This window comes from Lutjanus erythropterus, chromosome 1 (genome assembly GCF_056507025.1).
Source record: "Lutjanus erythropterus isolate fLutEry1 chromosome 1, fLutEry1.hap2, whole genome shotgun sequence".
NCBI classification, from domain to species: domain Eukaryota; kingdom Metazoa; phylum Chordata; class Actinopteri; order Lutjaniformes; family Lutjanidae; genus Lutjanus; species Lutjanus erythropterus.
This window is the reverse complement of record NC_139317.1, coordinates 24,882,142-24,899,172: the sequence shown is the minus strand read 5'-3', so window position 1 is coordinate 24,899,172 and position 17,031 is coordinate 24,882,142. Positions and strand designations below refer to the sequence as shown.

General features: G+C 36.1%; 2 protein-coding genes across 2 annotated transcripts; both read right to left on the bottom strand.

Annotated features, from left to right (window-relative positions):
* Positions 1 to 737: 737 nt before the first annotated feature.
* Positions 738 to 12,341, bottom strand: rab27a (RAB27A, member RAS oncogene family). The gene is made up of 6 exons (XM_084724356.1): positions 12,126 to 12,341; positions 4,753 to 4,921; positions 2,964 to 3,049; positions 2,771 to 2,874; positions 2,379 to 2,502; positions 738 to 1,472 (listed from the first exon to the last, which is right to left on the bottom strand). The coding sequence occupies exons 2-6, from the start codon at positions 4,903 to 4,905 to the stop codon at positions 1,277 to 1,279; spliced, it is 663 nt and encodes a 220-aa protein (XP_084580482.1). The 5' UTR covers positions 4,906 to 4,921; positions 12,126 to 12,341; the 3' UTR covers positions 738 to 1,276.
* Positions 12,342 to 13,887: 1,546 nt separating this feature from the next.
* On the bottom strand, positions 13,888 to 14,423 carry pigbos1 (PIGB opposite strand 1). The gene has a single exon (XM_084724342.1). The coding sequence runs from the start codon at positions 14,217 to 14,219 to the stop codon at positions 14,049 to 14,051; it is 171 nt and encodes a 56-aa protein (XP_084580468.1). The 5' UTR covers positions 14,220 to 14,423; the 3' UTR covers positions 13,888 to 14,048.
* Between the last annotated feature and the right edge of the window lie 2,608 nt (positions 14,424 to 17,031).

The window sequence follows — 17,031 nt, the reverse complement described above, 5'->3', positions numbered from 1 at the left end:
TGAAAACAGTGGGCTTCATTACAAGTGAACAGTGATTTTACAACAACAGGCTATAGCCTTACTGCAGCTGGTGTTACTTACAGCTTTGTTCACAATTGATGCTGCAGAGGGGAGAGTTATTTAACTATTATTATTAGGGATCATACTACATCGTGTATGTATTTAATTGGAAGGAAGCAAAAGCCATTTATGTAGCTGTCTGAATCATCCCTACGAATTTATTAGGTCAGTTTTTTCAACCTGAAGAACTGAATCAAAATATGATTTAGTGAACTGCTCCATCTACACTAGAGGTCGCCAAACTGATATTTTAGTTTAAAGGGTTAATCTAGTAACACATTTTGTCCAAACAGTCAAAAAAAGCACAGCTACAGTAAGATTCTGAACATTTCTTTCTAAAAATATATTCAGAGAATTATATTTTATTTATATATTCATTTATTTATTTATTGTTATGGCTCATTTTTACTTTTGCTTTTTTTGACATTATTTTTCCTCTCAAACTACTGAGCATCAGTGTTTGTAATTTCTGGTCTACCCTGTCACTGTACATAATTAAGTGTAGATGACTTAGTCACACTGTTGTCCATAATACATGTTTTGGAAGGAAAGAAAAAAGAAAAAAAGTGTTAATTGTTCACCTAACTAATGTTGGATGATTTTAAAACAGTGGAACTGATGAGGTTGCAGCAGGACATTCAGTAGAGCATCAGTAGCACATAACTGATTACCTAAAGTTTCCTAAAAACACATCCATGGCAAATTTCTCTTTGCTGACAAACTGTGGTTGCAGGTATGACAGTCATTTATCTGATCTTAGAAAGAGAAATAGAAGTCCATTCTTGCAGTGTGAATCTACGCTAACATTGCAAATAGTAACATTATATTTATAGCACATCTGGCTGGGCAGCTCACCTTGCTGCGACATGGAGCACAAAGTTTATACCTGAAAATATGATAAGCATATCGTCCTGATGACTGAAGTTGGACATTTCAGCTGTACATCATAGCAAATAAATATCCCATACTCCAATATGAATCAATTACTCAAAATACAAATTATATGAATTGAAATGAAATGCCCATATTCAAAAGGCACTGTACTGACAAATAATAAAGCATGTCAATGAAAGTATATCAGTAATTCAGTGGTTCGTGGGGCTATGGACACAAATAGGGTCAAGTTTCACCAAACAGAAACTATCTACTCAAACTGTTAAACTTGGATGTCTTTGCAAAGGACATAGATATATAACCAAAATGGCTCCTCATCATTTCAACACGCGCATTTGCTCCGTTCAGAGCTCTCTGAGATGTCTGGGTTGGTGGGTCCATTAGCTCGGACGGTCCCATCAGGGATCCAGGACTTGTCAACACATCGTTCCATCCTCTTCATGATAAGATCCAGCAGGACTTGCACAGCCTGGTTGACATTCTGCCCGTTTGCAGCACTTGTCTCAAAGTATGGGATACTGCATGGAGGAAAATATTGACTATGAACACGGAACCACAGACTGCTGCTACCATTTACAGTGTAACACATACCTTAACCTTGTTTAGAGGGGGAAAACTACTTTTAAAGAAACTGTTCTTATTATTTTTACAATTCTTATAAGTGTGGGTGTATGAAATACTTATCCTAGTCACTGTATTACCTACAGTGGATGGTGCTCGACACGCCTCCAGTTTGGAGAAGCAGAGAGGAGTACCAGCACAAATAAATCAGTCATTTTATGTCTCAGAATACGGGAGTTGCTGGTTTGGAAAGAGTGATATTTGTCTAATGTAACTGTGATATCCTGTGAGAAAAGGCTGTCTGACGGCAAAGTAAGGTGGTGAAAATACTGTAAATATACTCTACACTTAAACTGATTTTTTAAGTGGTGAAAATACCTTTTTTTGCTGACTCTATTCATAACACGTCATTGCGTAGCTTCTGTGGTGGATCTCTTCTTTGCTTCTCCAAACTGGGGGAATACTGACTAACATCTAATGTAACTAATACACTGACTCAATAAGTGCCCCACACAACCCCACATTAAATAACCTAAATTATCCCTTTAACATAGTTTAGTAGGAAAAAGTATGTTTGAGGAGCTGGAGTTTCCATAAAAACACCAAAGACCTTTGGCTAATTCTTCTCCTAAAGGCCTTTAAAACATCTGATACAGTGCATTTCCACTACAATATCTGTCTTTTTAGTAAAGGTGTGTCTAGCAGGATATTTTACACATATGCACAAATATTTGCTTTTCCAGGAGGACCAATTTAGTCTGACATTCTCCTGCACAGACTTTGGCAAACAATGCAGCCACTGCCTTCTTGACAAACACTTACGGGAGAGGTTCATGTACAGATGGATCAGAACTGGGACATACCCGTACTTCTCTGCCAGCTCACGTGCCTCTTCTTCACTCACAGCTCTCTGATCTGACAGGTCACATTTGTTGCCACACAGGATGACATCTGGACTTTCGCAATATGCATGAATCTGTAACTGACCTGAAAGATGCATTCAGCGATTTATTATGTATTTAGTCCTATATTAATGTGTAATATCTTTAATTTTGAAAAATATTTAAGGCTATCTTTAATGAATTACATTCACCTCACAAAAAGAAATTTGAGCACAATAGCAGCAGTAGCTCAGACCAGATTAAAATTAGCAGATAAAGACTTATTCATAACTGGAAGATTACATGTGTAATAACACAACATTTAATGTGTTATACTGAAGTGTGCACATTTAGTGAGATATCACAGGACATACTCATCCAGTTTCTGACATTGAGGAAACTTTGTTCATTTGTGAGGTCAAACAGGAGGAGGAAACCCATTGCATCTCTGAAGAACGCAGTTGTCAAACTCCGAAACCTGACACAATTCAGGAAATAAAAACACTTTGTGAGAAATATGATTAATAGGAACAGGTGAGAAAGCACTGGTAGAAATATTTCATGTACCTCTCCTGTCCTGCAGTGTCCCACAGCTGCATGTGGATCTTCTGTCCTTTACCTGAGGATCCATCTGGACCCGTTGATTTGTAAATCTGAGTGAAACAGAGAACGTTGAGGTTAAACTAATTGGACGTTCTCTGCACTAAATTTTAATGACTTTGTACATGATGTAAACAGCTATAAAATAAATAAAAACATTTAATCTTAATCCAGATCTGTTGTTTGTGGGTTTATTATTACTGATGGCTTGAAAGGGAGTTTTGTAAAGTGGAGTGTGGTTTAGTGTAGAACAGTGTGGACACTTGGCAACATCCATCCAGCTAGTCCTGTTAATTGATTAAATAAATTATCCAAATTGGTTTCCTTCCTCACAGACAGCCAAACAACATTCATCAAACCTAAGGTCAGGTCTCAAACTACTTAGTAGCGCTAAACACTTAACTAGTACAGGGTATGTGCAGGAAGGGAATGTGCCTGAAGTGAAATTTAATACCCTTTAAGGCCCTTTCCATAAATACTAAGACATCATCAGCACTTCAATGTTCAACCTGTTTCATTAGCATCACGCTTTAACATACCTTTACACCACTGGTTGTAATATGCATAGTCTTATTTGTGATAACTCCATGGACCACTGTATCAATGCAACATAATTCAGATAGGTGGGGCACGAAGCACAAGAGAATGGATTGAGTGACTAAGCCACTGCAAGGTGTATTAGAATATATTAATAATATCAGTATGTATGAGGCCCTCATGATCAATCGGAGGCCAGCAGTAGATGATGAAGCAGCTGCTGTCGCATAACATTAGCAAGCAGCAGTTGGTGGGACCAGTGACTTTTTAATGCTTTTTAAGGGCCGTAATTGTCGCTAAAAATTGATTGATCAACTTTCAATACTTTCTAAGTAGAGTCTTTCAGCTACAACTGAGTGACTGTGCTCAGCTCTGAGCTTTGGTGGCGAGAAACAATAGTTAACTTTTTAGGTTTTGAACTGTTGGTGAGACTAATTTTCATAAAAAAAAAATAAAAATAAAAAATCAATAGTTCCAGGTGCATGCTGTTGCTTACAGCTGTACACCTGGGACCACTAGACAAGCAGCCTGAGTATTAGTGGTGTATCCATCTCACATAAATTTGACATAATTTTCAGGGGAAAAAAATGTCTGGTGTTTCATTTTTACACTTCATAGTTTTTAAAGATAGGAAGCTCAGCTCTAGTTGTTTAAGAACAAACCCTTAGTATTTGTGCTTTAACCATGTTGATTAATGTTGATTTACATTTTCAAATCACAACTCTGGAAACATTTATTTAGAGATTTTCCTTATGTATTATTCACTTGTAAAAAGATAATGATGGGAAATGATGGACAAGAGTCTAAGATAATGTCTATGATAAAACCTTTTTATGGAGCCATCAGGCTACATACTCTTGGAGCTGGAGGTCAGCAGCATTAAAGAGTGAATATTGAGTAAATATGAACGCTGCTCAGCTGTTTGCCAATGGTATGAAGTGTTTATTCTTAAGGAGGGTGCTGCTGCTATTCACCAACATTAGTCATAACTCTGACTTCTGTTGCAACATTCGTCAGTAATCTTTTGTTTCAAGAGAGTTACTTAATGGTGTAGGAATGCATTTAAGTAGCTAATTAGGCAGACATAACTGCTTGAAGCAAACATGGACACGAGGAAATGTTACATCTGAAGTCCAGAGCATAAAATCAATTGAATGAAGGAAAATCCCAACTATTCCAATGCCAGCTGAAAAGTTTTATTCAAATCGATTGAACTTACCACTCTTCTTTCTCTGAAGTCTATTCCAACTGTAGTGATGAACTTGGAGTTAAACTTGCCATCTGTGTACTGGTAGAGGAAGCTTGTTTTTCCCACGCCAGAATCACCAAGGGCTAGGAATTTGATGAGGTAATCGTATTCCCCATCAGACATAGTGAGTGCTTAATTTCTGAAACACACAAACAAAACAACTTAGACAACTAACAATCACACTATTTGCCAAAGGAACTGATCTCAAAATGAAGTGGTATTTGGGAAGACAGTGAAATTGCAAAGCAGTGACAGATGTCCATGGTAACACGCAATCTGGTCCTGAACCCAACCACAGTCTACATCTCATCCAACCACTCAATCATTGGGAAACCCTTCAAAAGCATGGAACTCTGAATATTTATAAAGACAATTCTGGCAATACTATATATTTGTTTGACTTGCCAACAAATCTCCAAAAACGTCCATCGCGATGGCTGACAGTCAATGACCACTGAGCCCTTTACCATCGTAACACAGTGATTTAAAAGACTTCTGTATTTGAGGTAGTGTGTCCTCCTGCCATGGAGTTGTTGCCCAGTTTTCTTTTTTGGCATGTGGGACAGATAATAACAAGACACTGTTGCAACTGGAGACAGTGCCCAACCCTGCTCACTGGCACACCAACTGTCAGTACTACTACTACAGTACTAGTACAATACTGTGTATTCATCCTCCACTGCTGAAAATAATCCCCAACAAATGCACTTATCTTATTTGCACAGTCAGTTTTACCTTTTCTTCAGTGCACCCTATTAAATTACAAAATGCAGCAAGTGTTGCACATGATTTTATGTTTAAATCAGTTTTGGTTTATCTATAATCTATGGCACAGGTGAAAATGTGTTGGTGGCAGAATGTGGGCTTTGCTTGTCAACTATTAATGTACACAATTTTACATATTTTTCACACATCTTTAAAGTAACAAATGGAACAGGGACACGTCCACCTCCATTAGGCTTATAGTTTTAACCTAATGCTTGAGTGAGCATTTTTTACACTTTTCCAGTATTATGCAAGACCTCCAGGCATATGTTTGTACGGTTCATGACACTGTGGGCTAATGTGTGTAACGAAAGATCTGTTTCATCATGCTGACACAGTGACAGGAAGCATTTTAAATTCCTCTCTCTTCCTTCAGCCACAGACACAGACCAAAACAGACAACACTCAAGTTTCTGCCTACTCACTATCACTATAGCAAGAAAGTAGTAGTAATTTTTCTCTATCATCAGTAGATATTGATTTTAATTAAGGATTTTAGTATAGAGGCATGCATTTTCTCACACTTACTCATTGAGAATGAGAGAAGCACAGTATGATATCTACTCGGTTGAACAATCTTGGTCAAAACAATTAAAAGAAAGCACAGATGTATCATATGACCAGTGCGTAGAAAAGTATTCAGACAAGTCTTACATTCTTTCACTGTAACCCCAAGTGAACCTTTCATCTGGAGCCATAAGCAGCTTACAGTAAGGTCTCGTGCAAAATCAAAGATCCATGATAAATGCACAGCGATGGAAACGTTTTGTCTCAAGCCATAAACGGTGAGCAGAGACCACAGAGCCCCAGAACTTTGAAGTCCACATTCCTACTCAGGGGCCTGGTTTGACTCAGGTAGGCTCAAAGTTATAAATATTTTTTTTATTTATAACTTAAAAGCCATAGGCCTATCCATCAGGGCTGCTTAAAGAAGCCCAGGTTAAATCAGTTGCCATCAACTATTAAATAAATATTGAAACTCACACAAACTTAAATGAGATAGATGTTTTTTGTTTTAAATTCCTTCAGTTTTTGAGATGATGTTTTGATTTACTCTTTACTGGTCTGTCTTCATCATAAGATTTATTTTGCTGTAGAGCTCATTGTAAGCTAATCGTTTTTAAATATGCTTTACAAATCTTTATATTTATTGCCCATGACAAGGCAAGGCAACCATCCTCCAACAAAGTTAAGAAAAGCTAAAGCTATAAATATAAACATACAGTATAATTGATAATCAGCTTGCTTCATTTTGTTTAGCAAAAAATTTGTTTATCAGACCACAACATCCACCATTTTGACTTGTCATAACAGGACAAGCACAGGTGTAATTAATGATTAATTATGACTGCATCATATTTGGGAGAGGGTCTTCTTATTGTACATAATGGCCCCCATGAATGGCAACTGAGATGATTAAAGGAATTTAGACATCATCACTATTTACATGTTATTTAGTGTTATTTGCTGTGTCCTGCTGTGAAAAAATTATCTATTCTGACCATTGTTTAATGTATTTCAACACTAAAGCAGTCATACAGCCTACTTCTTAACTCTGTCACAACTCATTCTGACTAGAGCTACAATGATTAGTTCATTAATCAAGTTGTCAACTATGAAGTTTTTAAATTTCATAGTTGACACTTGTCTATGACAGTAAACTGAATATATTTGGGTCGTGGACAAAACAAGACATTTGAGGATGTCATCTTGGGCTTTGAGAAACACAGATGAAAACTGTCCACCATGTCCTGAAACTTATAGATCAAACTTTATAGATCAAACAACTGATAGTTGATTAATTGAGAAAATAATTAACAGATTAATCGACAATAAAAAAAAATAATCATTAGTTTCAGCCCTTATTATGAGTGCGGATTATTATTTTTTTCTACCCGAGTTAATGACATAATTAGTATTGAAAATGCTGACAGAAAGACCTGAGTCAGTTTATGATTTCTGTTTGAGAGAAAACAGGTCACAGAAGTGACACAAACCACACTGCTTTGTAGATGGTGATGTAGATGGTGTCAGCAAATTTCCGCAGACTACTATCAGGCTAATCAGACAACTTCTTATTGTGCCTGAATCGAAAACAAGATACACCATCATCTCATGTTGACAAGAAAATGTTATAATGACAAGAAAGCAAATATTTGGGCATAGCATGTGTAGCACACAAAGCTATGCTAAAAACTAAAACTGAAGGTCATTTCCTATTCATATTACACTTCTCAGACCTATCACAGCTGTGAAAAGGAACCAAGCTCTGACGGCAGGTTATCGATGATCCTCAGCTGTGCTAGACAAGAACAGTGAGTACAGTAAACAATCAGGAAGAACAAGTCTTATCCAAAATGCTACCTATGAAAAAACAACGTCCCTACCTGGCCTCCTCTACAGGACGTAGACCTTTACAAATACAACATAATGCAAATGGGTTCACGTTAAAATGGTGGATAAAAGCTGACACAAGGAAATCACGAAAAGAGGCAAGAAGACGTCACATCATACTCCCTCCAGTATGTAGGGCCTCAACCAACCAGCAGTTAAATAACAGAAGAGTGACGCCTATCTACAATACAATGTATTGGTGAAATTTTTTTTGTCTAGTACCACACCACCAGCTATATAACTGATGATTATCCTGATGTATGTCATAACAGGATGGTGTGAAGGTGTGGTCATTGTGCTTCATTAATAAGGGTACATCAATATGCATATTGAGTATATCAGACAATATATATTTTCTTTTACTGCCATTTGTTGAACTAATATTGTTGTGTTTTCTTTTTAATGGTAGTATGTCACTTCAATCAACTGTCTTTTTAGAAACTAGGAGTTAATCAATTTAACTTTTTTCTTAGCTGATACAAAGTAATCTCTACAAGCACATATCTGCATAACAATATGCAGAATCTGTGGGCAAGGGAGAAAATTTCGGTATTGGAAACATTATGTTTTTTATTTATAGTCAGATTAGTATTGACCAGGCATGTTGGATGGGGCTGAGGCTTTGACTGAATGCAGATAAAAAGTCTGTGTGGAGAGCGAAAGAAGCGGAAAGCATTGGCCAAAATGCAATCTTGGAACCCACTGACTGTCATCTGGTGGGCTGTGTATTAGCAAGAACATGGTGATATGATACAAATCATGATACAGAGGTTCAACATACAGAGTGCCTGAGTAAACATATGGAGTGCTCAAGTCATGCCACCCTCGGGTAGACCACCACGGGACCTAACTTAAAAATACCACAAATTACACATTTGATGTTTCCCAATTTAAAAGATAAATTCAAGGAAGTCACAGTGTGTTGTATAACTGTTGAGGTATAAGTCTGTGAAGAAACATTATTAGAAAGATACAGACCCAAAAGTTGTGTGCGACGTCATGACTTTCTCTCTGCAAAAGCTAATGTTAGCCAATGAAGCTATGATGTCTGAGCATTTTTTTAACAGGATGTAGTCACACAACAGCAGGTTTTACTCGTTCTTTCTCTTCCTGGCTGATTAAAGGACCAGGAGTCACTGGATAAAAACTTCAGGTAAGATAACAATACAAGGGGCAGCAAGATTGGTGTTGGTGACGCATATTGATGTAGAGATGTAGTTCACCAAGTGATTTCACACAAAATTAAACTAAACTACGACAAACCTATGACAAACGGAGACTCTCTTGACTTGTAAAACTATATTTTAAATTGACAAACAACATATATGTCATTTGTGACACAGTTAAAACAGAATCAAAAAATAATTTGTCTCCTACAAATGACTACCCTTCATTTTTTTTTTTTTTGAGAATTTAGGTCCCATGGATCACATCAGAAGGGGTGTGACTTAGGCACTCTACTGTGATACTGTAAGCAAGGTGATGTATTGCTATTTTTTAAAATCTAATTTCAGGAAAATTGTGATAGTATAAAAAATTCACTATCATTTGCATAAAATCTGAGTTTAAAAAGATTCATTTTTTTGCAATCACAACAGTGAAGATAGAAAACAAAACTGCTATCTATTGGTCAGGGGTTTGAACACAACACAAAAATAAACCACTGCCATGAATCACAATATCACAATATAGTGTTTTTTGAGAATCAATACATTATCACAAAACATAGCATCACGATACTGAAGTGTATCAATATTTTCTTGCACCCCCAATCATCTAACAATGATTTTTTTTTTTTTTTATACACTGATATATGTTCATAGAAAATGACCTCCAACTCCATTCTTGTGTCTCAAGTTGTTAATTGGACTGTAAAGAATGACCAGCACATAGAAAAGGAAATCTTGAGATCCACTACCCCAGAAGCCCTGAAACGCTGGCCGCTGCCCCCAGAGGCTAAACTGTTGTCAGACGTTAGCCGATGGGCTCCCTGATTGGACACAGAGTAACAATCTCACACCATCTAACTCTAGCAGCAAATCTTAAAAATTTAATTTGCATGGATCGCTCTTAAATAACCAATACCATATCTGCTCATTAAGATCAGTATTGGTGCTGATAACCAATCCATGTATCAGATCAGTGCATCCAAGACTGTGATACCAACCAGTCAAACTGCAGGCAACTGCAGCAGCAGCTCAGACCCCCAGCAGCCCAAAAGTTTCACACTCACCAACAACTGTCAATTACTACTTTCTGGTAATTTAATCAATTAATTAATTAAATCATCCTAATATTTTGTGGTAAGTTATCCGATTTATTATTTCAGCATATGTCGTGGTTAAATAGTGCATTTTACTAAAAAAAAAGTATACTCAATGAATGTACCATAAGTAAGGTACCAACTAATACATACACAGTGCACAGAAAGTGAGATTATAAGGTTCCCACAATGCATTTCTGCCCTGAGCCTCCCTGGTGTGGTAATCTGGCCCTGAGTCTTGTTGATGTTTGTTGTTGGTGCTGTTGTTTAAATTATTTATTTATCTGATGATTAATATGGTGCACAATGAATTTCCAAAAGGGCTAATAAATCTGTCTATCTATCTTAGAAAGTGAATAAACCTATCCTGGTTTTCTTAACAAAAAATAAAAAATAAAAAAATAAAAAAACTTATTTAGCTTTCAAGAATTTTCAGTGCTGAATACCTAAAGGTAAAAAGTTAGAACACAAACAGATCTTCATGACAAACATGACAAACAATTTCACCACTTTACTCTGGCCATGTCAGGTCATGTCCTGAACATCTGTGTGTGTGCTACCTTTCTACCTATGGGTATTCAACATGGGAAATATATGATTTTGGTTTTAGCACCACAGATAAAATACTGGCAACTACATCCTTTCACATTTTTAATTACTAGCTCTAAAGAATGTCTGAAAACAAGTAAGTGTGACAATCTCTTTTGCAGAGGCACGGGCTACACCATGTTTTTAGGTAAATAAAAATCTTTTATATAATTGTATTAGAAATGATACTCATGATTATGTGGAATAGTTTTGTTATTTGTCTTCTGTTTTCTATCTGTAACTTGTTATTTCTGCTCAGGCAGGACTCAGGTAGGACTCTCTTGACTAAGATTTAAACTCCATGGGGTTTTTCTTATTTAGATAAGCTCTAAATAAAGCACAAGTGAAGAAACTCTGAGCTCTGCCTTAATATCTGTTGGCATTTCCTCCTGCAGTGGGAGTTAACCTAGTAGTTGTGTTTGCCAGGCAAGTACTACCACCCATGCAGACCAGCAAACAAAAAGCAGCTTTAATCATTTGTCTAGGAGAAGTGGAAGACCCACCCTGGGCTGCTGTCCAACACAGAGGCCAAGCTCCTTGGGAAAATCCGGATATGCACATACCATAAACTTGAAAGGGTGCAGCACAAGTGTGACTCTACAATGACGTGAAACTCACAATAAAATCATATTATTAAATGGAGGCACCACTTTTACTTTAAAACGTCTGGGTGCTAAAGCTGGTAACTATCGGCTCATTAAAATACCTTGTGAGGATTTATCTAAAGCAGCAGTAGCAGCAGGCACTGTGAGGAGGCTCATAAAACTCATTCACACGCTCCGACACTGACAAATAAAACTGACTTACTGTAACAATCAGAAAGCTGGTCCTCATGTAGTTGTCACCGGTGGTCAGGCGGCCCCTTAGGCACGAATTAATCACTTTTAACTTGACTAGGATCCTGCCAAAAACACTTAACCGTGGATGCCAACTTCCCAGCTTCCTCTGTCAGACATATTGCAGCCTACATATGGGTCCAAACATGCCTAAACGCTGTGGTAAATGTTAATAACTTGAAGCCCTGCTCGGAGAAAGACGTTTTTACTTATTTAAACAGCGATGTTAGTCTGTAACAGTTGTTGAGCAAGTGTGCAAGAAGCAAACAACTCAGAGAAGAGGATAAGGCAGGTGTAAAAAATGTTCCCCACCGCCAACGATTGTGTGAGGATGAATTTGACAACCGGGCTGAGGTCAGTCAGTCTGCTGCTAACGCAGATAAGAGTGAATTTAGGTTAAACCAAACTTTTCAACCTCTCCAAAAACTCCTGACAGATGCTACAGACTGATTTCTTCGACTGACATTTCCTGGAAACTCGTTTTAAGTGTTTCTTACCAGCCCCGGGGCGTAGCTGCTACGCACTGTGTCGTGGTCTTAAGAAAATAGCCGTTGAAAGTGACCGTTGAAGAGTTTTTCCCGAAGGTGAATCAATCAGCGAAAACTTAAATTTCTCCGTCGCCTCTAAGCCATGAGTTGACATGAGAGCAGCTTCACTGACACTGAGCACCAGCTTTACTTTCCGTGGGTGTCGTGCTGTTGAGAAACAGCTCCTCCTCACGGAGCTAACGGCCGTTACATGAGTAACTAATGTAACCGTACTCACAGCTAACGGTAGCTTAACGGAAGGAGAAACACCGGCCGTTACAAGTAGAGGAATAAAGAGTACAACATATCCATGGACGACAATTGAAAAAAATAATAATATATGGAGGATAAATAAATAAATGTAGCTACTTATTTGCCAACACCAACACTACTGACATGTAGATTCATGGTTACTTTGCTCCATGGTAACGAGCTGTTAGATAAAAGTAATGGAATAAGAGAACACTGTTGTGTGGAAGAACATAACTGCCAACATCTAAAAAGAAAATACAGAAATAAATAAATTGGTGGGAAATGATACAGTAATAAATAAATAACCTAATTAATAAATTAATTAATGACTGAATAAATAATAAATAATTAAAATTAAAAAGGGGAATTAAATAAATATGTGAATTAATACAAACATACACAAATACAAAAAAAAAAAAAAAAATCATAATAAAGTAAAACAGAAATATTAATTTCTGTTACATTTTATAAATAATGCCAATATTTATTTGTATGATTTTTCGGTCCATTTAATGATAGATTATTTATCTATTTATGATTATGGCAGTTAGGATCTTCTACAGCATTTATTCTGGTCTTTACTCCACTACATTTATCTAACACCTAGCTGCCAGTGAGCAAAGTAGCTATGTAGGCTACATTTCAGTGGTTGAGAGTAACTAAGTATATTTACTAAAGTAAACCACTTAATGTACTTAGGCACACATTTGAGGTAATTGTACTTACTTAAGTATTTAGATTTTGAAAGAAAATATTGCACTCTTTACTTATTCCATAAAAATCACATCAACAAATAAATTATTGATGTATTTAGTAAGCTAAGGCTTTATTGATCCCTGAGGGTAGATTCAGAAACTACCCAGCAGAATTCAAAGTCATTAAAATTAGCTCCATCTTTACCTGCTGCAACATTAAAGTGATATACACATGAATGCATCAATAATTATAGTCCCATAACATAATTCATCACATTATTCTGAAATGAGCCATTCAGCACAGTGAGAAATTTTAATGTTAATTTTGCTACTTAAAATATAATCCTGATGTTAATACTTATCTTAATACTACTTTTACGTAAATAAAATTTCAAATGCATGACTTTTACTTTTCAGAGTATTTCTACACTGTGGCATTGCTTTTTTTTCCTGAATGATCTGAGTACCTCTACCACCACTGGTATATTTGCTAAAATAGATAGTTTACTTGAGTATTTACGTCGTATGCTACTTTATACTTATACACTACACTTCAGAGGGAAAGATGATAATTTTTCCTTAACATTTATTTGACAAAATTTTCAATTCAATAAATTACATACAGCACTATGAGAAGGTGTAAGGCAAAAAGACATAAGACAAACGTGAGTTTTTCTAAAAACTACTTTGAAACCTTTGAAAGGTTTGGAAATGAAAACAGATGTATAACAATGTGTGAAACTTTGACATGTCGTTTTGAAACATATAACATATAATTCAGGAGGTCAAATGATTAAATATTTTATTTTTGTACATCAACAATCAAACAATATCCCTGAAGAAGCATGAATTTATCCTTGTTGGTCTTGTCTTTATTTCACCCTCCAGCTCTGACACTCCAGCAACCGCAGTTCTTCTGGCTCCTGTCCTGTCTGTCTGTGAAGCATTACTGTGATGCATTGTCTGTTTCATTTTGTTTTTTTGGCACATCCTGGTTTTGCTGTCCTGGGTTCTTCAGTTTGTGCTCAAAGTAAGGTCTGTAGATATAAATACCACCACAGACTCCAAGCAGTGTGACGAAGGCTATCTGTGTGAAGGGTATTCTTCTTCCAAACATGACTTCTTTTGATATGAAATCCCAACAATGAGGCAGAAGATGATCCTGAAAAAAGAGTAAAGTGGTGTTAGGCAGGAGACTTTGAATTATAATCTAAGAGTCTTTTTTGGGCTCTGTTGAATGTTACATGTTCTTGCAAAATTTTAGGCATAACTTGCTGCATGGATGATGCAGTCCAGCTGCTGTGTCGCTGGCTGTGCACGACCAGTGCTACTATTACAGTCACATATCCAGAGCCATCACATTGTATTTCTGTGTAAATTTCGACATTAAAATAAAGAAAAAAGAAAGAAAGAAAGAAAGAAAAAAGTGTGATCAGTCACAGGAGTCCCTCTCATGTGCCTACGCCTACATGAGAAATGCTGAAGGCAGAGGTTACCTTTAACCCAAAAGTCTGGTGCCTTTTTACAGGACCATGTCCATGCAAGGGTGAACCTGCAGCCATGCACACAGCTAAACACACTTAGACAAAGTTTTAATACTTCCAGAATTAATTCAAACAGCCTCCATGCCCTCCTCAATAAGAGAAGAACCAGAGTGTGAGGTAGATTTTCATATATTGCCACCTTTAGAGAAACTGCCACTTCTTTTAATAAAATTAGTCCAAATTTTCCAGAGAATACTTTTCAAGACTCATGTCACTAGAAATCCAAAGATGACTGAAGGTGAGGCAGAAAACAGAGAAAACTGCTGAAAATAGTGTCCACTTTGGTGTCCACTTTATGCTGTCTTAGGATAGATACTTAAATAAACCAATCAGTCAGTATGAACTCATCATAATCAGTACACCAACACAATTCTATTTTAGGGCTTCAACTAACAATTCTTTTCATTAGGAAATCGATTAATCTGCTGATAATTTTCACGATTAATTGATTGATTAACACTTCATTTACTGTCATAAATGACAAAGAGCAGATCCTTACATTTAAGAAGCTGGAACAGCAAATGTCTGACATTTACTGACACAATTAATCGATAATAAAAATGATTGGCAATTCATTTACATTGACTGACTCATCAGTTATCAACTGATTTAGTAATCGTTGCAGCTGTAGTTATTTTTATGGTCATATAAACCACTGTGCAATGAGAAAATTGATCTTTTCCCACACTTTAAAGCTCTTAATTACATGCGCATGAATCTTATTTTGAAAAATCCAGGCCGGATATAATCACAAAACATGTACTAGCTTGACAGTTTCCTAGCCATCTAGCCGAACAAAAATGACATTTTGGTTCATTTAGAGGAGATCCTCTGTAATATATAGAACTCACCTAGAAAGCGGCTTATTCGAAGTGTCTGTAATCACGAAATAGAGACAGACAGAAGAACACAGAGGGAAAAACACAAGACACAACTAAAGTGAGTCCAAGGAGACTTGTGTGCAGCATGGACGTATTCTTCTTCTACTGTGAATTCTGCGAAGAGCTACAGTTCGCCACCTAGTGGAGAGTTCAGTACCATGCCTCTCTGAGCTCCATCAGAAAAACTGGAGTTTACATATTTTAAGCAGTAGTGGAGGAAGAATTCATATCTGGCACTTAAGTAAAAGTACAATGACCACACTGCTAATCTGTTAGGGTCCAAGTAAAATTCGTGCATTTAAACTTAAAGTATTATATATATATATATATATATATATATATATATATATATTTATATATGTATAAAGGTTTCATTCATTCATTCATTCATATGTATTTAATCCAGAAAAAATGCCCCTGTCTGTTATGCTATTATATAGTATTAGATTAGATTAGATTATTATTGCTTATGTATTAATGTATATTCAGACTTTTACTTTGTAGCTGGTTGAGGTGGAGCTAATTTATAACTATTTTGTATATGATTGCAACTTATAACTGCATCCATTTGTAAATCATGTTATTGTTTTTTGCACTCCTGGTTTAGATACAATCTGCTTTTCATAGGCTTTGTACTTGTACTCTGTCCATTGACAATAAAGTTTAATCTATTCTAATCTAAATAATGATTATTGTCATTCTGGGTTGATGTGCTGATCTGCTTATCCTTTCAATTAACTGATTGATTATTTGCTTTGTAAAAAATCTGAAAATAGTAAGAAATGTCCAAATTCCGCAGAACTTAAAGTGATACATTTACAATGCTTGTTTTGTAAAACCAAATAATGCAAAAGTACAGTTAGGTGGTTTAATTTATAACAAAACATCATATTTCATGATTTATGTATTATAAATTATTTATAATACAATTATAAAACCTCAATTTGTAAAGTAATTTGTTACTATAGCTGTCAGATAAATGTAGTGGAGCAAAAAGTACATTATTGTGGAAAGAAGTAGAAGTGGAAAGTGGCAGGGGGAAAAACACTATAACTAATGTGCAAGTAACTCAATGTGTTAGTATTTTCTACTTGATTAAATATACTTAGTCACATCACACTACTGCTCTTAAGACATTTCACTGTAATGTATCCAGGGTACATGACAACTGATGAAAAGGAATATTTTGTCTATTAAAGATAGCAAATCAAATATTCGACTTGCCTACATTTTTTATCATGTAGTACATTATTTTGCTTCGTTAAAAACTCTATTTTTTGTCGTAATTTTTATTCCATATCATCATTTTGATTGAATAGTAGAGATGTAGTTAGCGAAGTGGTGTGCTTTTGTACAAGCTTGACTTCACATTTCATCCATCTTTTTTTCTGGATCTCCACATTAATTTAATTATCGGCTGCATTAAGCAGAAAATTTACCCGATTGTCTGTGAGTCTTATTGTAGTGTAGAAGTTTTATTTTGAAGTCGGGAAACATTGCCTCC